The sequence below is a fragment of the Hyperoodon ampullatus genome, assembly GCF_949752795.1.
Source record: "Hyperoodon ampullatus genome assembly, chromosome: 11".
Classification (NCBI taxonomy): domain Eukaryota; kingdom Metazoa; phylum Chordata; class Mammalia; order Artiodactyla; family Ziphiidae; genus Hyperoodon; species Hyperoodon ampullatus.
In genome coordinates this window covers 42,429,334-42,450,464 of record NC_136924.1, presented here as the reverse complement: position 1 = coordinate 42,450,464, position 21,131 = coordinate 42,429,334, and the positions used below count along the sequence as shown (strand labels likewise).

At 51.1% G+C, this 21,131-nt stretch overlaps 1 protein-coding gene across 6 annotated transcripts in view; it reads right to left on the bottom strand.

Annotated features, from left to right (window-relative positions):
- Window positions 1–21,131, bottom strand: part of TBC1D22A (TBC1 domain family member 22A) — a gene marked incomplete at its 5' end in the record, with an annotated part of 316,544 nt that overhangs the window by 25,369 nt on the left and 270,044 nt on the right. For 5 of the 6 annotated variants that reach the window (XM_079715580.1, XM_079715578.1, XM_079715575.1 and 2 more), the window contains one exon: window positions 8,905–9,000. The exons of the other annotated variant lie outside the window; for it this stretch is intronic. In XM_079715580.1, the coding sequence (XP_079571706.1) occupies window positions 8,905–9,000 (96 nt within the window). The remainder of the gene's footprint in view (window positions 1–8,904; window positions 9,001–21,131) is intronic. 6 annotated transcript variants of the gene reach the window in all.

Genomic DNA, 21,131 nt, shown 5'->3' with positions numbered 1-21,131 from the left:
ATGGTTATTTAGAAATGACCTCTTCTAACCCCTTCTCTGATGATAAGGAACCGATGACTTGGCAGAAAGAAGCCTGGTCCAATAAGTGCAACACAGGCTTTGAGGATGACCGATGGGCTAGACCAGGCGGGGCCAGAACCCTCCGTCACGGCCACCTGGCCAAAGGGAGGGGACAGCTGGGGCACTGTGCGCAGCTTCCGAGCCACCACGGGCAGGCGGGAGCACACCGGTGGGCACTGGGAGTCCTCACGTGAGATGGACACACGTCTCGCCCCTGGGGACCACGTGGTGTGCATGCCTGTGTCTGCATGTGCACATGTGTGTGAGCTGAGGGACAGAGTCCGCGGGGATCCCGGTGCAGTGGGACACCTGCTGAGATGTCCAGAGGACAGGGAGGGACCTCAGAGCCCAGCGTCACTGAGCAGGGCCCCCAGCCAGGCACCTCACAAAGGGGTCTCACCTGCCTAAGGCGGGAATGAACCTGGGTGAGAAAATCATGCTGACCACTCACTGAGAGGATGTGGAAAACACAACAGACGCTCAAACAGGAAAATTAAAATGTCCGTAATTTAACCTAAACTAAATGAGGCAAACACTGTGACCTGCTTCTGTTAAGTCTCTTTTTTAAAATTTTTATTTATTTATTTTATTATTTATTTGGCTGTGTTGGGTCTTAGTGGCAGCATGTGGGATCTAGTTCCCTGACCAGGGACTGAACCTGAGCCCCTGCATTGGGAGCGTGGAGTCTTAGCCACTGGACCACCAGGGAAGTCCCTGTTAAGTCTTTTTATTGTGCATATAAGACAAGCAAATTTGGGATCATTTCTACATGTATATACACATGCAAATATATGTATGCATTTTATATATATGCACACATGTAGGTGTGTTCCCTATATGTGTATAGATTTGTAATGTTGAGCACATGTACACATATTTTATATACACATACATATGCAGATTATGTTTACATGTGTAGATCATGTGTGCATCTTATGTGTGTGTACATGTATGTGTTTATACACGTGTATATATATAGACATGTGTGTTTGCGGTAAGTGGGCCTCTCACTGTTGTGGAGTCTCCCGCTGTGAAGCACAGGCTCCGGACGCACAGGCTCAGCGGCCATGGCTCACGGGCCCAGCCGCCCTGCGGCATGTGGGATCCTCCCGGACCGGGGCACAAACCCGCGTCCCCTGCATCAGCAGGCAGACTCTCAACCACTGCACCACCAGGGAAGCCCGACATGTGTGTTTTATACATACATAAGAGGGTGTGCGTTTTACATGTATGGACATATATAGATGTGTGTGTGTGTGTGTGTGTGTGTGTGTGTACGTGTGTAGATGTGGGTAATTTCGGGTCACACTTTTCCGCCCACACAGAAATATCCTGAGACCACTTTCTAACATCAGTGACTATTATTTGAAGATGTGATTTTTGGTAGTTAGAAAATATTTCAACCAGCAACATACGATAATCCAGGGCACTCTTCCGCCAACGTTGGATATTTAGGCTGTTGACGATTTGTTTTCCCGTAATTATAAGCAAGCGGAATTACCATATCAAAGGTAAGGCTCTTGGGCTTCCCTGGTGGCGCAGTGGTTGAGAATCTGCCTGCCAATGCAGGCGACACGGTCTGGGAAGATCCCACATGCCGCAGAGCAACTAGGCCCGTGAGCCACAACTACTGAGCCTGCGCGTCTGGAGCCTATGCTCCGCAACAAGAGAGGCCGCGATAGTGAGAGGCCCGCACACCGTGATGAACAGTGGCCCCCACTTGCAGCAACTAGAGAAAGCCCTCGCACAGAAACGAAGACCCAACACAGCCAAAAATAAAATAAATAAATTTTTTTAAAAAAGGTAAGGCTCTTGACATAGATTATTAACAGCTCTCCAGAAAGATTGTATCTTACACCCCTTGTAGCAATGAAGGAACAGGCTTGCTTTATGCCAACTTCACCGATTTTAAGAAAGTGCATTTTAAAGAGCATCGCTAAGTTGACAGGTAGCATCTGTTTCAACTTTCAGTTCTTCACATATGATTGGAGGACATCTCAGGTTTCCTGAAGAGCTTGTCTCACCGTTCGGATCATCTCCACACACTGTCTTTCCCATGTAGACATTTTCTTCTTAGTTATTTTGTTTATGATCTTTCAGACATACAGACATTTACAATTTCAAGGCTTAGCTTAAAACGTGTCACCTGAGAGAGAGCTGGCACTTTCTTAGCTTAGGCACCTGGGACCATTTGCAATAATTTGGGGTGTTTCTGTCCCCAAAGTCATATACGTTCTAGCCCCAACTGAGTGGGAGGGCGAGGCTGTGGTTGGGAATTCTCCAGGGAGACTTTCCTTCATTCCTGTCCCGTTCAGAGCCAAGTCTTAGAGAAGCAAGAATCCACACACCCAGCTCTGTCTGTCAGGCTTGCCTGCTTGGGTTCAGGGGTCCTGACTCACGCAGAGGGTTTCTCACTCAACATCCACCTGCTCAGGCTCCAGGTTCTCTTTGGTGCCCTGTGCCAGGCTGTCTGCACTTGGGGGCTGCCCACCCCCCCAGCAGGAGCCAGCAGCTGCCCTCAGGGCCAGCATCAGTTCCATGCTGGCTACTCCTTGAAGAGTCCACAAATTTAGAAAATCCACTTTTCATGTCCATGGTGTGTGTGTGTGTGCCTGTGTGTGTGTGTGTGCGTGTGCATGTACCATGTGGAGGAGGACAAGGGGGTCCTCACTGAGCACTCAGTCACCATCCTGCAGAAACAGAAGGATACTGCAGATTTTATGGGACAGTCCCTGGTCTTTCCCCAGGTATTCGAGGTTGTCGATTTGAGATATTCTTTAGCATGTCAAGATGAATGTTCTCTTATTTCTACATTATTAAGAGTAGGGTTGGTTCTTCCTTTCTATTAAACTCAGGAGAAGCTACTGAATTTCTTAAGACCCCCCGTGCCTTGATGCCACTGGTTTACTGCTAGGATGTTACAACAACAGTGAGCAGGGAGAAGTGAACACAGCTGCCCTGACCTTGGGGGGCCTGGCTGCAGGGCTGCCCCTGGCTGGCACCTGGAGTTTGGCTCCTGCAAGCTGGAGCTGTGTCTCCGGGGCCAGCCTGCCAAGACTGCCTGCACCAGCCACATGACGCACGTGAGCACTGGCTGTCCTACCGGGATCTGGAATTTTGGTGGGCAGAGGGTGCCTCCACCACCTGCCCCAGTAAAAACCTTGGCCTGGGCTTCCATCAGCTCCTGGAGGGAGGCGGGCTCTGCGGGGCTCCGGTGGGGAGGGCGTGAGGAGACGCTCATCAACGCACTTCCTTAAGCCATTCATTTACTTTATCGTTGGTTCCTTCACCGCCTTTTATCATAAGCTGACTTTATTTTTCCATCTCTAACTTCTTCAGTTAAAGAGTTACTAGGCTTTTTTAAAAAATGTTTTTAAATAATAAAAGGCCATGAATTTGTTTACTAGCCCAGCACAGGCCACACCCCACACATATTTTTTTTTTTTTCCCTTTGCCGGTCACCAATTATTAGGGCGTTTTGAATAGTTTGTGATGGGCCTGATTGAGGTTCACTGATGGAAGAAGGGGACCAAGAACTGCAAGTGTGAACTTTACAGACAGTAAAGCGGAGTCTATAAGGTCCCATATGTTTCTAAATTTATTCTATAATTACAGGATCACTTTCACCTTGACCCACGTATTCTGAAGAGGGCTCTCTCATTTCCAAATGCTCGATTACCCAGGTTTAACTTTATTATCTAGTTTTAAAGGATTATGCTCAGCAAATGCAGTCCATATTATTCCGGTTTTTCAGATTTTGACAGTTTTTATGGTCTAGATCAGATGATTAATTTTGTAAATGCTCCACAAACTCTTAAAAACAGATGCATCTTTGTACAGTTCAGATCCTACCCGAGCTTTTAAGCCGTCAGACCCGCAGCAGCCTCGTTTTTTATCCTCATCAAATATTCTGAGCCTCCTCCTGCGGCTGCTCCATTCGGTGTCTTTCTGTTTGTAAAGTTTTAGACTCAGGTTTAACCCGCAGACAGAGGGAGACTTCGACAAAGTGAGGCATGGACCACCGCGCCCAACACCCCAGAGCCTCTGCCAGACAATGTCTAACAGCAGAGGCACCTCTGAGCCGCGGGCCGCACTGCGGACTGTGGCCGCTTCCCCCTCCAAGTCAACGGGAAGACCTCCAACCTCGCTGTCCCCGAGTCTGCGTGGGCTGCCCACAAGTCCCTCTGGGTTCCACGTGTCTCACACCCTGTGGGTGTGTCCACCTCCCACCCCAGGTCCCGCCCCTGCCCCTTTGGGCTCCTCCTCCAGCCTTACGGCCCCGCCTCCTACTGCACCGGGTCCGTTCCCACCCCTGGCTCCCCTGCCCTGTTAAGGAAGCCGCCTGGCTCCCTCGTGCCCTCTCAGGCTCCTCTCCTGATCACCACCCACACCCCGACCCCGCACGCTCAGCCTCAGCTTCACTGGCTTCCTTCCCTTGCAGAGCAGGCCGGTACCTGATCCGCTCCAGATCCGGGTCCTTGGTTCTAGCTCCCCAACCTGCTGCCGCACCTGATTTATTACTCCCATCCCTGACCCCTGGCCTCACAATACACAACGCCCTGCTGTCCCCGCCCAGTCCACCCCCAGCCAGCCCAGCCCCTCGTGCGTGGAAACGGAGTCTCGTGACAGACAGCACAGGGCCCAGCGCAGAGGGAGGGCCTGAGGGGACATCAGAGGGGCCAGGGACATCAGAGCAGACAGACGCCTCCCCCTGGGCGCTGCCCCTGCCTGTCCCCACCTGGTCCCCACCGAGCGGCAACCTGCGATCACAGGAGACAAGGGGAAGGGCCTGCGCGAGAGGAGGCCCCAGCGCCAGGGGTGCGGGGCATGGCGGCCACCACTCACACACTGAGCCCCCTCCGTGGACCGGCTGGGGTTTCCAGGCGGGGGCCCTACACCCGGCCTCACCCCGGGCTCACAGCCTCCCGGGTCCGGCGGCCACCACGCATGCACGGGAAGCCATTTCTCCCCATGAGGCTCGTCGTTCATCTACAAATATGCAGCAGCCGATTACCTTCTCAGAAATATTTACAGACCTCTGAGCTCCCGAGGTCCCCACAGAGAAGGTCCCCGATTTCACTGGAAGTTCCACGCTCTGTTCACCATAATTAATTGCTTTGTCTACTCTGAAAAACAAAGCACTGCATGCTGCTGCCTCTTTTGCATCTAAAGGACTTGGCCTCCTCTAAATCCAGAAGCACGATGACAGCTCCTACGTGGGGAGAAACTTCGAGGTCACAAAGGACCTCTGCAGCCACGCTGCCAGGTCACCCCCCCCCAATAGGCAGTGGGGTAGGAATGATCCCCCCTGGGTGCTACCCTCCCCACCGAGCAGCAGGGCCAGGGCGAACCAGGCTCTGCGGGCTGTGAATGAGGACCAGGGGGACTGCATGGGGGCTGTCGGACCCCCGATGTCCTGGGACACCAGGACAAACTAAGCAGCTCAGACTTTGGGGGGATAAACTAGAATGATTTTCTAGGGTTGCACATTACCAACTGTTTTATAAGCTGCCCTTATGAATCAGCCAAAGAACCCGGTAAGGCCAGCACCCCCAGCGCACCTGCATCCCCCCCGGAGAGGAGGAGCGATCAGGGGTACGTGGCAGCTCTGGCTCAGGACCTGAGCCCAGCCCTTCAAAGGCATCTTCAGCCACGTGCACCCATCCTCTCTGGGCCCCACGTTCTTACTGTAGGCACCCCACAGAGGGGAGGGACCAGGTCAGCGTGCCAGCTGCACCGCCAGGGGACACAGGACTGGGCACAGGGGGACTCCTTCCCCAACAGGCCCTACAGAATCTGGTTAGAAAACGGCAGCCGGGGAGAATCAGGCCGCGGGCGCTGAGGCTGGGACCTCTGTGGCTGGCAGGGTGGGGACAGGGGACTGGGGGAAGAGGCCGGCTTCAGACACCAGGGTGCGGTGCCTGTGGGCTGCATTTGGGCAGAGCTGGGGACCCGTCACCTGCAGGACGGACGGCACAAGGTCTGCCCGGGAGACAGCGAATCCTCGGGGAAAAGTACAAGGTCCCTGGGGCCCCAGACCTCAGGGCAGGAGTGACCGTCCACTCCGGGAGGTGCCACCCTCCAACCAGATGACCCAGCAACCCTCCCGGAGGTCCAGAGAACTGGACGCAACCAGACGCCTGGGCTGGGCAGGTCTCAGAAGCCGAAGCACACGAGAAGAGGCAGGACCCCAACTTCACTGAGCGTCTGGGAACTGGACGGAGGGAGCTAAGCCCATGCTCCCCCGCCCGCCAAAAGCACCCACACCGCTGGGCGTGCTGAACACGAGGAGGACTCTGTCTTTCTCCTGAAGACGCCCCTCAGGAAATGACTGTTCCCACGGAGATGACACAGCGCTGTGCCATTTCCCAAGGGGCAAATCACGATTCTGCAGAGAGTGAGGGCCTTTAAAGCCTCTTCCACGGATGCTCCACTGTTGGACTCTCAAGCTGTCTTCCGTGCACACGAAATCATGTTCCTACAATGCCACAGTTGCACACGCAATTGTCCCATGCCCACCAGGGCTCCAAAGGTGTTTTACTTAATTTGTTGTCTCTTCTTGTTTACTTTCCCATTCAGTTCAATTCCCCACAACGCAGTGGGTTCACAGCACGCCCTGCATCCAAGCCCATGACATCTAGGCCTGAGTCCATCCTGAGTTTGGGGGAGAATCAACCTCATGGCTCCTCCGAGGTCTGGCGCACCGGCTGCTGCGCTGCGCTTGTCCCCTGGCCTCAGTGAGCCTTGACTTAAGAGAGCAGGGCCCTGAGGAGGCCAGCAAAGCGTTCTTAGCAGCCGCCTAGGAGCGCCCTCCAGTTACAACAGGGCAGCGTCTCTGGCCAGACAGCAACACGAGAGCGAGTGATGGGCAAGGGGCTGGTCTTCACGTCTTCCAAGGCCACCAGGGACGCAGTCACGTCAGGCGGGGCGGCCACACTGCAGAGCCCTGGGCAGCCCTCCACAGGCTCCTGCGCGTGGGACGGGAAGACAGGAAGGCCGAGCGGGGCGGCCCAGCACCACCCACCCGTGGGCACCTCCTCCCACCCAGCTCAGGGACCCTTGCATCCAGGGCTGCTCCCAGTGGCCCTGGACCCTGGCAGCACCGTCCCTGTTTCCGGAGCAGCAGGAAGAAACGCAGGGCAGGACCCTTTGCACGAGGTCATTCCCAGCTTCAGGTTCCTGTCCCCAGCCGGGATGCACGCCGGCGGGCAAGGGCTATTTCTCGGGCATGCGAGGCTCAGGGGCCACGCAGCGTTGGGGGTCACGAGCGGTTCCTGGGACAATGACGAGCCTTGGGCTCAGTGCACTCCCTACACCCTTTCCGAACCACTGCCCCCCACCAGGTGCGGGCCCTGCGAGGGCAGTGATGTCTGGCTGGGGCCTCCCAGAACCGTTTCCCCAACCAGAGAAGCCCCAGCGTAACTGAGGCAGCGACACCTGAGCCACCGTCAGCCTGGGGGACTCGGGCACCTGCATCACCTGTCGTCCAGGTGAGAGCTGGCCGGGCGCAGATGTGGACACTGGCCCTGGTCACCAGGGAGGCGGGGCCCTTCTCCCTTCCAACCAACGGCCCGGTGGCCACCCGCAGTCACCCCCCCTCACTTGGCGACGCAGGCCGGCGCCGGGCTCTCTCGGCACCACCACGTGCCCGACGCAGCGTGACCCGGGGGGGCCGCAGGCCTCCCATGAGCCCAAGGGGGCAGGGCAGGAGGCTGCCTTCTCCCCAGTTCACAGACAGCAACCGGAGGTGGGAAGAGGCAGGGCGGGGGCGAAGGCCGCCCTGGAGCCAGGCTCCTACAGCGCGGCTCCCGCGGGCACGGCCGGGCCTGTGCTGACAGCAAGGGCAGGAGCCGGGATGAGAAAAGGGACGAGGTCTCCCCATCTAGCACCTCGGGGCGGGGCAGGCTGGGCGCTGGGCTCTGCTGGCCCGGGCAGAGGCCCTCCCCGTCCACCGTCTCCTGGTAGCCGAGATGGAAAGCGCCTGGGCGCTGCGGCAGGGCTGGGTGGCTCCCCACGGCCCTCGGAGGGTGGAGCAGGGTCCTCAGAGCGTCTGACAAGCACGGGAGCTGAGGGACCACGGGCCAAGCGAGCTGCCCAGTGTCACCACACTGTGGCCTGGGACAACAGGGCCTCCTTCCCTGTCCCCTCACCTGAAAGATGAGGGGCTCGAGGAGGTGAAGCAGCCAGAGTGAGCCCCAGCCAGTGAGGGGCAGAGCCTGGTCCCTGGTCCCTGGTCCCCTCCGCTGGTGTCTCCTCACTGCACCCCAGGCGGCCCGCCCTCCCAGGGGTCAACACCGCCCACAGTACCACCGCACAAGGCACACCTGGGGGCGGGGACAGGGCGGGGGCTTGGCCCACCTGGAGCCCCTGGGTCGAGCACAGAGCCTCTGATGGATGGGGGCGGGTGTAGCTCTCCCACGGAACCGCTGAGGAAACGTGGCTCAGAGAGGCTAAGCAACCACCCCTGGGTCACACAGCTACCAAGTGCCGGGCAGCCAGGCCATGTGATCACGTGGCCAGCCCCTTCCCTAACGCCCCACTCCCCACGGCTGTCACGAGACTCCCAGGAGCTCCCGGGGCCATTCTGATGAGGACACACACCGGCCGGCTCAGGGGGTATCTCCTGGAGTCCACGACAGCACGTTTAATAAGGCCAGTGTCGGCAGAGCCCAGGCCCCATGTGATCTGTGCCCTCGGCCATGGAGTCTCAGGCAGCAGGTCAGCAGTGACCACAGGCAGCCTGTCTCCAAGCTCCTCCACAAATAACCCTGTGAACTAAATCTAATACACCTCTCTCCCAGCAGGAAATCACACTTGGGTTCTTCTGAAAAGGCATTTACTTACTTGAAAATCTCTTTCTCCCAGTATTTCTTTCCTCCATCTCACGAGAAAAGCAGCACACACGTACAAGTGGAAATGTGCGAAGCCCTCGGGTTCCGACTGCAAGAGAGAACAGCCAAGAAGGTCAGCGTGCAGCCCAGACAGGCCGGCGGGAACACGGAGCGGGGCCGGCTTGCTCGCTTTTTCACTCAAGGCCTTCGTTTCTAATTCTCATCTCATTAAAATAAGGACAATTTTCTCTCTAATCGGGCAGCGGGACACAGCGGACGTGCCCGGCGACCAGGTGCTCGTTTGCTTTCTTGCATGGATGATGGGCAGCAACGATAAAAGGCCAGTCTGAGGGGCCCCCATTCTACACACCCCATGAGAAGGGACCCGTTTTCTCCACAGAGGCCGATCACTCAGCCCTGAATGAAAGGCAAGAGCAGAGCAGGTGTCCGGCCTGGGCACTGCCCGGAAACGACGCTGACCGGAAGCGTGGGGCAGCGAGGATGCTGCGTTCCCCCCGAGTGGCCACCTGCACCCCTCCTCGCTGCTCCCTGCGCTGCCAGGACAGACCTGGCGGTGGGCAGGGTGGGGAGAGGCAGACCCAGGGAGACGGGATAGGAGACCATGGAAATCATAAAATCCCAACTTGTTAGTGAGTCGGGACAAGGGGTTCAGCACAGCTGTGAAAAGAGGTCAGATGCTAGACGGTTTGACGGCTGAGCCAACAAAACACGTGGATGAATGCGGGACCTATGGGGTAGGAGAGAAAGAGGAACCAAGGATAACACCAACATCCCTGGCCTGAACAAGCGCAAAGAGGAAGCTGCCATTTCCTAAGAGGAGGAAAGGTTCGTGGGAAAGGGTGCGGGAGAAAGTGTGTTGATGGGAAGGTTGTGAGTCTGTCCTGTGGACATGCACCTGCTAGGCACCCGAGTGGAGCCGTCAGGCAGGCAGTGGGACAGATGAGTCCAGGGTGTGTTACCGAGTCCAAGCTGGCTCTGCTCGCCGCACGACAGGCCAATAAATCGGAGACGAGGTGCTGAGGCGGGGAATAGGACTTCATTTGGAAAGCCAGCAGACCGAGGAGACGGCGGACTAGTGTCTTAGTAAAACCATCTTATCGGGTTTGGATGCCAGTTTCTTGTATAGCACAGAGAGGAGGAGGAGATGAGAAGTAAACTGAAAAGACAATAAGTTTTGCAAATATCGCCTGGAATAATGGCCAGCCTCAGGGAGGGGATGTGTTGATTTCTTCTTTCTTATAGCCAGCCATCCACAGGTGGAACAGGGTCCAGATGTTCCCCTGAACAAAGGCACTTTGGTTTAACATTCAGGGGGCAGGGTTCCCGAGGCAGGCCATTATGTAGAGACAGTATCCTTTTAGTGAACAAAAGCAGCGGAAAGCAAAGGTTAAAGTAAAAGAAACAGATGCAACATGGAGTCAGAATTGGCTCTTCCCTGTTACAAGTGCAAGAGGATGGCCCCACGGTCCAGGCCACAAGTTTACACTGAGGGCCTAACGGACCGAGCAGGGAGCTGGGAGGAGTGTGAGGTGCTGCCAGAGGGTCAGGTAACACGAGCCCGGGGGGGTGACTGACCACTGGGTTTAGCCACACGGAGGTCACTGGTAGGTCTCACTGCCTGGAGTGTTAGAGGGTGCTGAGGAGAAAAGCCAGAGACGGGAGTGTGCTTCTGCATCCCACTGCCCTGTGCTGGCTGAACTTGCATTGGCACATCGAGCAGAACTGCCGCAGTGTGGCGGAGTCCTTGCCTTCTGCTTCTTTTTTTTTTTTTATGAACTAAAGTTCTTACTTTATTCAGATTACTTCATTATTTTTTTAATGGTATTCTTTTTTTTTTAATTTTTTTTAAGGTTTCCTACCAACTTTTTTTTTTTTATTAGTTTCTGCTTTATAACAAAGTGAATCAGTCATACATATACATCTGTTCCCACATCCCTTCCCTCATGCATCTGCTTCTTGACTTAACAGCAACCTGACCGCTGCTTTGCCCCTTTCGTGCCGGAGAAGGAAGCTGTTTTGCACTAGAACTTTGTGTAGATAACGTGTAGCTGGTTAGGACAGTGCCCTCCTATTCCTAATTTACTAGAGTTCTTATGGATGGTTACAGAATTTCATCAGATGCTTTTCCTGAATCAACTGAGACAATATGATTGTTTTCCTTTAATCTGTGAATGTGGTGAATTACATTAGTATCAGAGTTTCTTTAATGTTGAACCAACCTTGCATCCCCGGTAAACTCAATTTGGTCACAGTACGTTATATTTTTTTAATCACAGCTGGGCCCTGTTTGCTGATCTTTCATTTAGGATTTCTGCTCTCACACTTACAGAAAACTGGCCTCTCATGTTCCCTTCTAGAACCATCCTTGTCTACTTTAATCATCAAGGTTGTGTTTGTCTCTTTCCTCCTCCTCTTCTCAGAGTCTGTATGAGACTGGGATACCTGTCCTTCGAAAGTTGGCTAGAAATGGGCTGGGCATGATGTCTTCTTTGTAGAAAGGTCTGTATTCCTGATTCAATTTCCATATGATTATAAAACACTTCAGACTTCTTAAAATTTTTGAAAACTTTTTTTTGTAGGAATTTGCCACCTAAGTTTTCAAGGTTGCTCATAATATTCTATTTTTCTTTGAGCCTCTGCTGCATTTGCAGCATCTAGACATTTCTTCTAAAATCATTATCCTTGAAATGCAACCTTTAGAAGATCCTCTAATGAGAGGTCTTTTGGCAGTAAACCCTTTCAGTTGTCGTCTAAAAATGTCTTTACTTCATTCTCATTCCTGAAAGATAGAACTGTTGGTTATTACTTATAAAGATGTTAAAAATGACATCTTTTGGCCTCCACTTTAATGTTATCAATCTATTTGTCATTCCCTTGTAGGAAATCACACTTTTCTTTCTGGCTGCTTTTGAGATACCCTCTTTGTCTTGGATGTTTTGCATTTTCTTTATAATACTTATTCTGCTAGAGATATCCTGAGAATGGGTTGCTTTCATCAGTTTTGGAAAACTGTCATCCATTATTTCCTATCAAATATCCACCTGCCCCCTGCCATTCTCTGCATTTTCTCAGAACCCAGGTTAGGCAGGTGTGAGGTCTTCTCACTCTGCTCTCCATTTCACTTAACCTCTCTTTTTATATGTTCCATCTCTTTGTTTGTCTGGGAGAATTACTTTCTTCAAATCTTTCCTCTAATTTACTAGTCATCTCTTCAACTGTATTACAATTCCTGTTTAACTCACCCATTAAGTTCGAAACTTGCTTCTTTTCTCAGACCTGCTTTGTAAATTATGAGTTTCCCTTTCCTCCTTCTTTTTCATTCACTATGTTCCTTTTTATCACTTTAAACATGTTAAACTTATTTTCTAGCACATCTCAGGTAACTTTAAAGTCTGTAGTCTTTGTAGATCTCTTTCTTACAGCTGTTTTCTCTGCTGAGTCTTGCTCTTAGTGGCCTGCTTCCTTGTACTTTAGTGATTTTCCCCCTCTTGGAGCTTATGTTTGATGAAATAAAATTATTTTTAAGGCAGGACAAGAAATGTTTTAACATAAAATTCTCTCTGCCAGTCTGGGCCACTACCCTTCTTTAGTGTGCACTGTGCACCTACGCTACACATGAACCAGACCTCCCAAAGGACACGGGCATGCCTGCTCCGTCACAGAGAGCAATTTTCTCCTGGCACCAGCAAGGTAACTCCTTAGGAGATAATATTTCTTAATCCTGTAAGGGGTCAGGATGACCTACTACTCGCCTGGTACGTGCAGATCTGGACTATGTAATCTGTCAATACGTCATTTGATGGAGTATTACTCCTTCTCTCGAAAATGTATATAGCTGTGCTTTAGCCTCTAACAGGAGGAATAGTCCTCAGAGCTTTCTGAAAGACTGTCTCCCAGGTTATTATCCTCAGGTTGGCTCGAATAAAATTCTCCATTTCTTTCTTAGATTGACTATTAATTTTTCGTCCACATGTTCCTTGGAACTTTTATCTGTTGGAATTGTTTGAGGCGTGTATCAAAAATGGTTTTCTTTGGGGAAAAAAATACTTTGTGCTTGCTTCTGCCAGAGCCTAAAGGCACTATTATCCCAAGACTACTTTCAACTAAATTTTCAGTTTGAAATTTTGTCAGAAAAGTAATATGAATTGGGACTCCAAACTCATGTGAATGCAGGACTGTGGTTAGATATTCCGAAGGGAGGTGTTTTCCTTCCTTTTTCCTTAACTTCCATGTCCAAGGCCAAGAAAGGCGAACAGCAGCACCTGTTCAGTCCCTGGACAGGCTCCAGGTTTGTCTCCTGCCTGAGGCTCATTACAACCAGGCAGAAGGCCCTGGAAATTAACTGGCAGGTGCCCCTGGGTGAAGGCCTGCTTTGATGTTGTTGCTCCCTTATCTCTCTCGATTTACATTTTCTCGAGATTTCTCCTATATGATAGTCTCTCTTCCTTTGCAGTTATGTTTTTGAAAAATACACCAGCAGCCTTCGCTATATCCTGTGATGGAGGGGCCTCTTAATTTGCTTAACAACCTTTATTTAACCAGGGAGTGCAGAGGCCAGCCTCAGGCCAGCCCTGGGACCCATTCTCACTCTGAATTCAAGAGGTTGGGCTGTGAATCCTGCGTCCCCATAAGGTACCCCCAGCTGGCGAGCGGAGTGCAGTATAAGCCACGCGTTCACAGGAACACAGCATTCGGGGAAAATGGAGTTTTACAGCTTCGCTTAAGTGGATTATTTGTCTTCGATGACTTGGTAAATTATATTAAAATAGCAATTTAATAAATAAAAATTTCATATCCTAATGGAAACTGGGCTTCTGCTTTAATGAAGCTTAACCTGGACAATAAACATCACCATCAGCTGCCCAGATGAGACAAGCCTAGGAGGCAGGCTCTCTGCAGCGGACGCCCACACATCACAGGGCCCACCACCCGTGCCCACTCAGGACGGGGATCTCCGTCATCTTTGGGATCTGGCACATGCAATTGGGACCTTCCCGACTGGTGCAAAACCAGCCACGTGGGCCAGCCATTTCCAAACAAGCCCAGGGAGGAGCCGGCGAGCACACAGAGAGCTCTCCAAGGGAAGAGGATGAGCCTTCGGGAAGCCCCCTGGGAAGGGGCCACTGCTGGATGACCACGGCGCCGACCCCCTGGGAAGCACAGTGCTGCGGCCATTTCAGAGCAGGCTCTAGGGAGGTGCCTGACCCTCCAGTCCAGGCCTTCCAGCCGCCACCGCACAGGGCCCAGGCTGAAAATCCTTATCTCCCATCTCCCCAGGCTCCAGACGACTTGGGAGGGAAAGGAGGCCAGAGAGCTGGAAAGGCCACTCAGCAGTACACCAGGACGACAAGTAGGCCTTCTGCCTCCGTGGCGGCCCATCACCTCTGAAGAACAAGCCTGTTAGCATAGTCTCCTCCTAAAATGCTCACCCCTCGAGACTCTGAGGCTGGGAATTCTGGGGGTCAAAGAGAAACACCGGTCCTATAATGAACGCCATTTTTAAAAAATCATAAATCTCTCTAGCTGAGGAAAAGACAACTCACATAAGACCCCAGATGCACTTGAAAATGACCATTTAAAAGCCCCAATCCCATTCCAGTCGGATCAGACATCTGAAATCTCAGGTCTTAAGATTTTTATTACCTCCAATCAACTGTGTCTAGCAAACCAGACAGCAAACCCAAACCCCGCTCCAAAGAGAAGGCAGCAGGATGATGGATGCCCACGTCACTGCAGGGGACCCCCGGCACTCAGAGCCCCTCCCAGGGCAGACAGAGGAGAGGAAAGGACACCCTGACAGGCCAGGACTGCAGGCAGGTAGGCAGCCTTTGGGTGTGTGGGGCCCATCCCTGTAGGATTTTCCCTGGGGGAGAGGTGGAAGCACCCAAGAATGCATCACACCAAATAAATGCAAGACAGCTGTGGGAGAGATGCTCAAGTTCTCTGAAAGATATCAAAGAAAACCTAATAAACAGGAAGATACACCAGGTTAATGGACAAAAATTTCAAACCTGAAAAGATGTCAACTGCCTTCCATTATAATTTATAAATCAATGTATTTCTAATAAAAATTCCAACCATGTTTTTTTGTGGAACATGAAGCATATTCTAAAGTTGATGTTGAAGGGCAAAGGGCCAAGAATAGCAAGACAACCCCACAGATGGACAGATAAGGGGAGGATTTACATCCACTCTCAAGACATTTTGTGAGACTGATGAAGACCATGTGATCTGGGCCTAGGACAGGTGGGCCAGGGGAGCAGAGACCCCAGGCACAGGCCTGTGGTAATGTGGGTATTTGTCTTTGGCAGACAGGGTAGGCAGACCAGCTGGGGAAGGGTGGATTATTTGATAAATGATACTGAAATAACTGGCTATCCACATGGAGAAAGTAAAATTAGGTCCCTACGTCATGCCATACATAAGCTCCAATTCAAGGTGGATTACAAAGCAACCTGCAAAGGCAAAACCTTAAGAGCACAGGCATCAATTTTTTAAAAAATCAGTAAATTTGACAACACAAAAATTTAAAACTTATGTTTGACAAAGGCACTATAATTAAGGTAAATGTATAAGGCACAGACTAGCAAAGGATATCTGCAGTGCATATATGGCTGACAAAGGACTGTATCCAGTATCCAGTATATATATATATGTGTGTGTGTGTGTATATATATACATATATACACACACACACACACACATATTTTTTTGTTGTTGGTTTTTGTTTTTTTGGTTTTTTTTGCGGTACGCGGGCCTCTCACTGCTGTGGCCTCTCCCATTGCGGAGCACAGGCTCCGGACGCGCAGGCTCAGTGGCCATGGCTCACAGGCCTAGCCACTCCGCGGCATGTGGGATCTTCCCGGACCGGGGCACGAACCCGTATCCCCTGCATTGGCAGGCAGATTCTCAACCACCGTGCCACCAGGGAAGCCCGCACACACATATTTTTTAATCCTCCTAAGAATCAATAAGAAAAAGACAAACTACCTAATTAAAAAAATGGGCCAAGGATGTGAACAGACCTCGAGTGGTCAGCAAAAATAGGAAAAGCTGCTCATACTCACTGGTAATCAGGGATGTGCAGAGCAAGACAGGTAAAAGAAAGATGTCAGTTCTTGTTTTTCAAATGGGCAAAGCCTAGAAATTGTGAGGACTGCAGAGTATAGGAGAGGATGTGGGCTGAAAGGAATTCTGCGCATGCTGGGCGGAGGGGTGGGGGGATGCAACTGCTGTGAAGAGCCTGGTAATATCGAGATGTTTGCATCCTGTAACCCAGAAAAGTCCTGTCCTAAACACAGCATCTCTTACATCAGGGTATAAGGAGACACAAATAAGAACGTTAGGATTGAGCGCTGTTTGTAACTGCAAAAAACTTAGAAACAACTCAAATGTCTTTCAACAGGAGATTGGATAAATTATAACATATTCACAGAGTGTGAAACTATAAAGAGTGAAAATAAATGAAATACAGCTACATCCATCAACATGAATAAGCATTAAAATATAAAGTTGAATACAAGAAGCAGGTCACAAAAGAATATTTAAGTGTGATGCCATTTATAGAAAGTTTCAGAATATCATCAAGATCATAAATATTGTTTATAGATATATATGTATGTGGTGAAAATGAAAAAAAAGCATGTTTAGAAATTATAAAAACCAATTTCAATGTAGTGGCTACCTCTGGAGAATAAGGAAGGAAGCTTCAATGACAAATGTGAAATTTAATTTTTAAATAAGTAAAATGATCTGAAACAAAAATGAAAAACGAACTGTCAGATTTGACAGAGCTGTGTAGTAAGTACACAGGCATTCACTGGATTATTAGCTACACTTTCTGTATACTTAAGACTTTTTAAAATTTAGGTAACTAATAAGAACCTACTGTACAGCACAGGGAACTCTACTCAGTACTCTGAAATGACCTATATGGGAAAAGAATCTAAAAAAGAGTGGATATATGTATATGTGTAACTGATTCACTTTGCTGTACAGCAGAAACTAACAACATTTTAAATCAACTACACTCCAATAAAGTTTTTTTTTTAAGGCTTTTTATAATTAAAATAAAAGAAACAGACTGGGGACTAAATTGCAATGGTCTTTTCTGGGGTCACTGGGTGAGGGACCACTAATTCCTGTGGCTCCAGCCCAGTCTGGCGCATCTGTCTGGCCCCAGCCACCTCGCTGTCACTCAGACTGTGGCCTCGGGTGGCTTCTGACCTCCATGACCTTGGGCAACCCCTGCTCATGTCTCCTCCCAGGGCCACAAGCACAGGGGGCAGGGGGCAGCCCCTAACTGCCCTCCGCCTTCCCTTTGACCTTCCTCTGAGACTCTTTCCTCTGCCCTTAAACCAGCGGGGCTGTTGGCATGTTTACACTCTTACAGAGAAGGCTTGATTTTTGAGAGAAGCTCAGAGGATGAGAACTTAATGCAGAAGAGCTGTCCCCGGGGCAACCGGCCTCTCCCCTCTCCTCCAGCTGCTGGCCAGAGGCGGAAGATAAACCCGGGCGCTCCTAACAAGACTTTTCTTCAAACTGCATGTCAGGTTCCACAGTGGATCTAGTTTTGCTTATAAAATGACAAAATGAAAGTTTGAAATGACTACACGATTAACTAAATGCAAATGACTTACATACGGCGTACACTTTTCAAAAAGTAGGCAATCAGGCAAAGAAACAGCTTTCCTTCTATCTTTTATAATAGAGAAATTGTGATAAAAGGAACAATTTTTCACCTTTAATCGCATCATTAAACTTTGCTTATAATTTTTGGCACTGAAATAAAATCGAATGGCCTTCTGGCACAGGAGATTTTCCTATGTACATGTATTTATGTAGATGGATTTCTGAGGCCATTCAAACGACAGGAATTGTTTCCCATTTTTTGTGCAGATCCGAGTGCACCAACTTCAGCTGTGCAAGCAAAATCTTTGCTATGATTTCCTTTGAAATATTCATCACCAGGCCAGTGCATTACACAATTACCTACCAGGAATGCAGAGCACGGCCATCTTAAAATTCACACCAACGCCCTCATGTTTGGGGCCTGGGCTGGTAATGGAACTGTAAATCACATTTCATTATGCAGCCAAATCCTGAGGCATAAATGAGCTGGTGCTCATCCAGCCGGCCTCAGAGTGACTGATCTATTATCTCTTGCCAGATAATTCAGGCATGTGTCTGTCCATGTCTGAGAACACTCCAAATGGGTAAATGACAAAGGTCACGGCCAGTCCAATTCATTCCGGGAGTCACTGGTTGGATGTTCATCCAACAGGGAAGGCTGGTCTGGGAAAGGGAGGTGACCCACCTGCTGTCGCTCTGATGTGTCAGCAATTCCCAACTGAAACGAACATTTTAAAGCTGGAAAAAGCATAAGATAACAAAGAATGCTGAAATATTTTTTTACATTCCTAATAAATGTTTATTCCTTTGTTGATGATGTATCAGGGTTCTCTGGAAAAACAGCACCAAAAGGATGTATGTGTGTTGGAACAACAGGACACACACATTTATATATATATATACATATATATGTGTATATATACATACACACACACACACACACGTACATACATATGTATAAAGAGACTGACTATAGAAGCTTGGAGAGTCCAAAATCTGCTGCGGAAGCCCAGCAGGCTGCAGGCCCAGGGAAGAGCTGACGCTGCAGTTGAACTGCAAAGGCCTTCTGGAGGCAGAATTGCTTCTTGCTCAGGGGAAGTTGTCCTTTGTTTCATTCAGGCCTTCAGCTGATTAGAGGAGGCCCACCCATGTGATGGAGGGCAATCTGCTTTATTCAGAGTCCACCAATTTAAATGTTAATCTCATCCAGCAACACCTTCACAGAAACATCCAGAATAATATTTGACCAAATAGCTGGGTATCGTGGCCCAGCCTGGTTGACACACAAAATTAACCATCACCCAGATCATGATCCATCTTCAATTCTGAAAGGCATTCTCCAGTGCTGTGTTGCTAGGTCCTTTTAACTGACGAACAGTTGCTTGGTTTAGATATTCAGTTCATCAACAAGAGAAACAACAAGCTCCTACGGCTCACAGAGCCATAAGGGAGAAGTTGATCCTTAAATGCAGACAAGGCACACCAGCGAAAACCAGTTAAGGGCCAAACAAACAATGGCTTTGATTTAAATATGTTGGCACAGGCCTCAGGACAGACACACATTCCCCCAGCACGTGCGCTTGGAGCAGACTGTGTGCCACTCGGCCCCCCCAGAGCACAGGCCGCTCGTCACCTCCGAGAGACATCAGGCGAGGGGGGGCTCGCACCACAAGTTCACATCACAAGTGTTGCGTTGCCTGCACATGCCTGGCTCCTTTATGGATGAAATCAAAGGCATCCTTTGAATGCTGCTCTGTCAAAACTTCATGAATTATGCAAGTTCCGGAGAACTGCAGGGGCCAGAGCCAGCACCACACTGTCACTAACCTCAGCTGTCCTTCTTACAGCCCCTCCCATTTCCCAAATTTAAACATTGCATCCCTGATGGCCTGGCATCTCTGTGAGACATGAATCGCGGTCTGGGCTATGGGCACCACCTTACAGGCGTTTTTGCTACCCTGTCCAACCTGATAATCCCTACTGTTGTTTAACGTTTGTCAAGGATGTTCCTGGCAAATTAACAGGAAGAAGATCCTGCTGTGGGTCCTGATTATGTTTTCTTTGAAGTAAGAAATGACATCACACCGGTTAATAACTCAAAGCTTTGATTCTCTCTGTAGACCAGCCTGAGCCGAGAGAGCAGAAAGGTCAGAGCGAGTGAGTGAGCTGCAGCTCCCGGTGAACAAGCCAACTGTCCGTCCACAGCCCTGCGAGGACGGGGCAGCACTTCCCTTCGCTGGACAGGCAGGCCTGCACACGTGCCCGTCCACAGGCTGGTACCAGGAGAGCTCAAGTGGCACACCCTGCCTGTGTGGCGAGCGTGTGCTCGGGAGCTGGGTCCCCCCCTTACCGCCCCCGTCTCCGCTGCAGCTCCAGCCCTGGCCTCCTCCCCGACTCTCTCCTGAGGCTCCTCCCAGCTCTCAAGGCCTCAAAGGCCCCTGCCTCTGCCCGCACCTTCCCGGCCGCCTCCCCTGTGGCCTCTCTTGGCTGACTCGGAGGGCTGTGCAGCCTCCCTCCTGTGCTCAGCGCCATGTCCCCACAATACACCAGGACACGCGTGTGCAGCCCGCTCCTGTACCCCTGACCTCTGCGCAGACACCGGCCCACGGGGACCCCTCTGCCCCCCTGAAGAGGGCAGCTGACCTGGTCCCAGCTCCCGTGCTGCCTCGGCTGCCAAGTGCTCGTCTAGGAGCACAGAGCGCGTGTCTACTCTCGGGGAGAGCTCCGGGAAGGCCAGGGTGACATGTCTAGGTGCACAGCACAAAGCCCTGCACCCGGACAGTGTCAGAGAATGAGGCCGACACCCTGCTGCGTATCTCATGGTGAGCACAAGTGTGAAACTTGTTAAAGACAGACAGACAGCTTAGCTCCAAACGAACCTCAGGCTTCTCGATGGAAAGGGAGGGCTGAGCCAGACACCTTCTCAGGCCTCGGATGTCGGGACAGGCTCCAGGGTTTGCACTGCGAGGGCAGGACCCCGAGGGGCCGAGGGCCACGAGTCCACTCCCAGGAGGGTCGTTTCTGGATGCCTGCCTCTGTCCACTCACCCACACGGCCATCAGCCTCACGAGCAGTTCTCTGTAAAGTCTCATTCTGGTAGTAAACGAACGAGGAGGATTCTGAGAGCAGAGGAACTCGCGGCCTGTAGGCCCCTGCAGGCCCCGTGTCTACCTGGACAGGGGCAAGATCACTCATTTGCTACAACAAAGCAACAAAGGACATTGACTTGAGCCAAAATGTTAGCTTTTCCATCTCCTTGACTGGCATTCCCCAAAGTTACTCAGCCAGGGGAGTACGCGGGAGGCAGACGGTGGTGGTGGAGGTTCACGGGGGCCACGCACACCCTCCACCGGATGATACTGTCTGAAACGAGAGGGCGCGAGCTTGGCTGGTCCCCAGACACCCCCGGCTGACGTGGAGCTCCCTGCAGGCAGGGGCTGGGCCTCACGTCACCTGTGCCCTTCATGCCAGCTCAGTGCTTGGCATCAGATGTGCCTTGGGGCCCGTCGGGTGGATGAGACTCAGATGCACCAACACATGTCCACTCTCAGCATGAAGCAGAAGCAGAATCTCAATCTCCTGGTCACA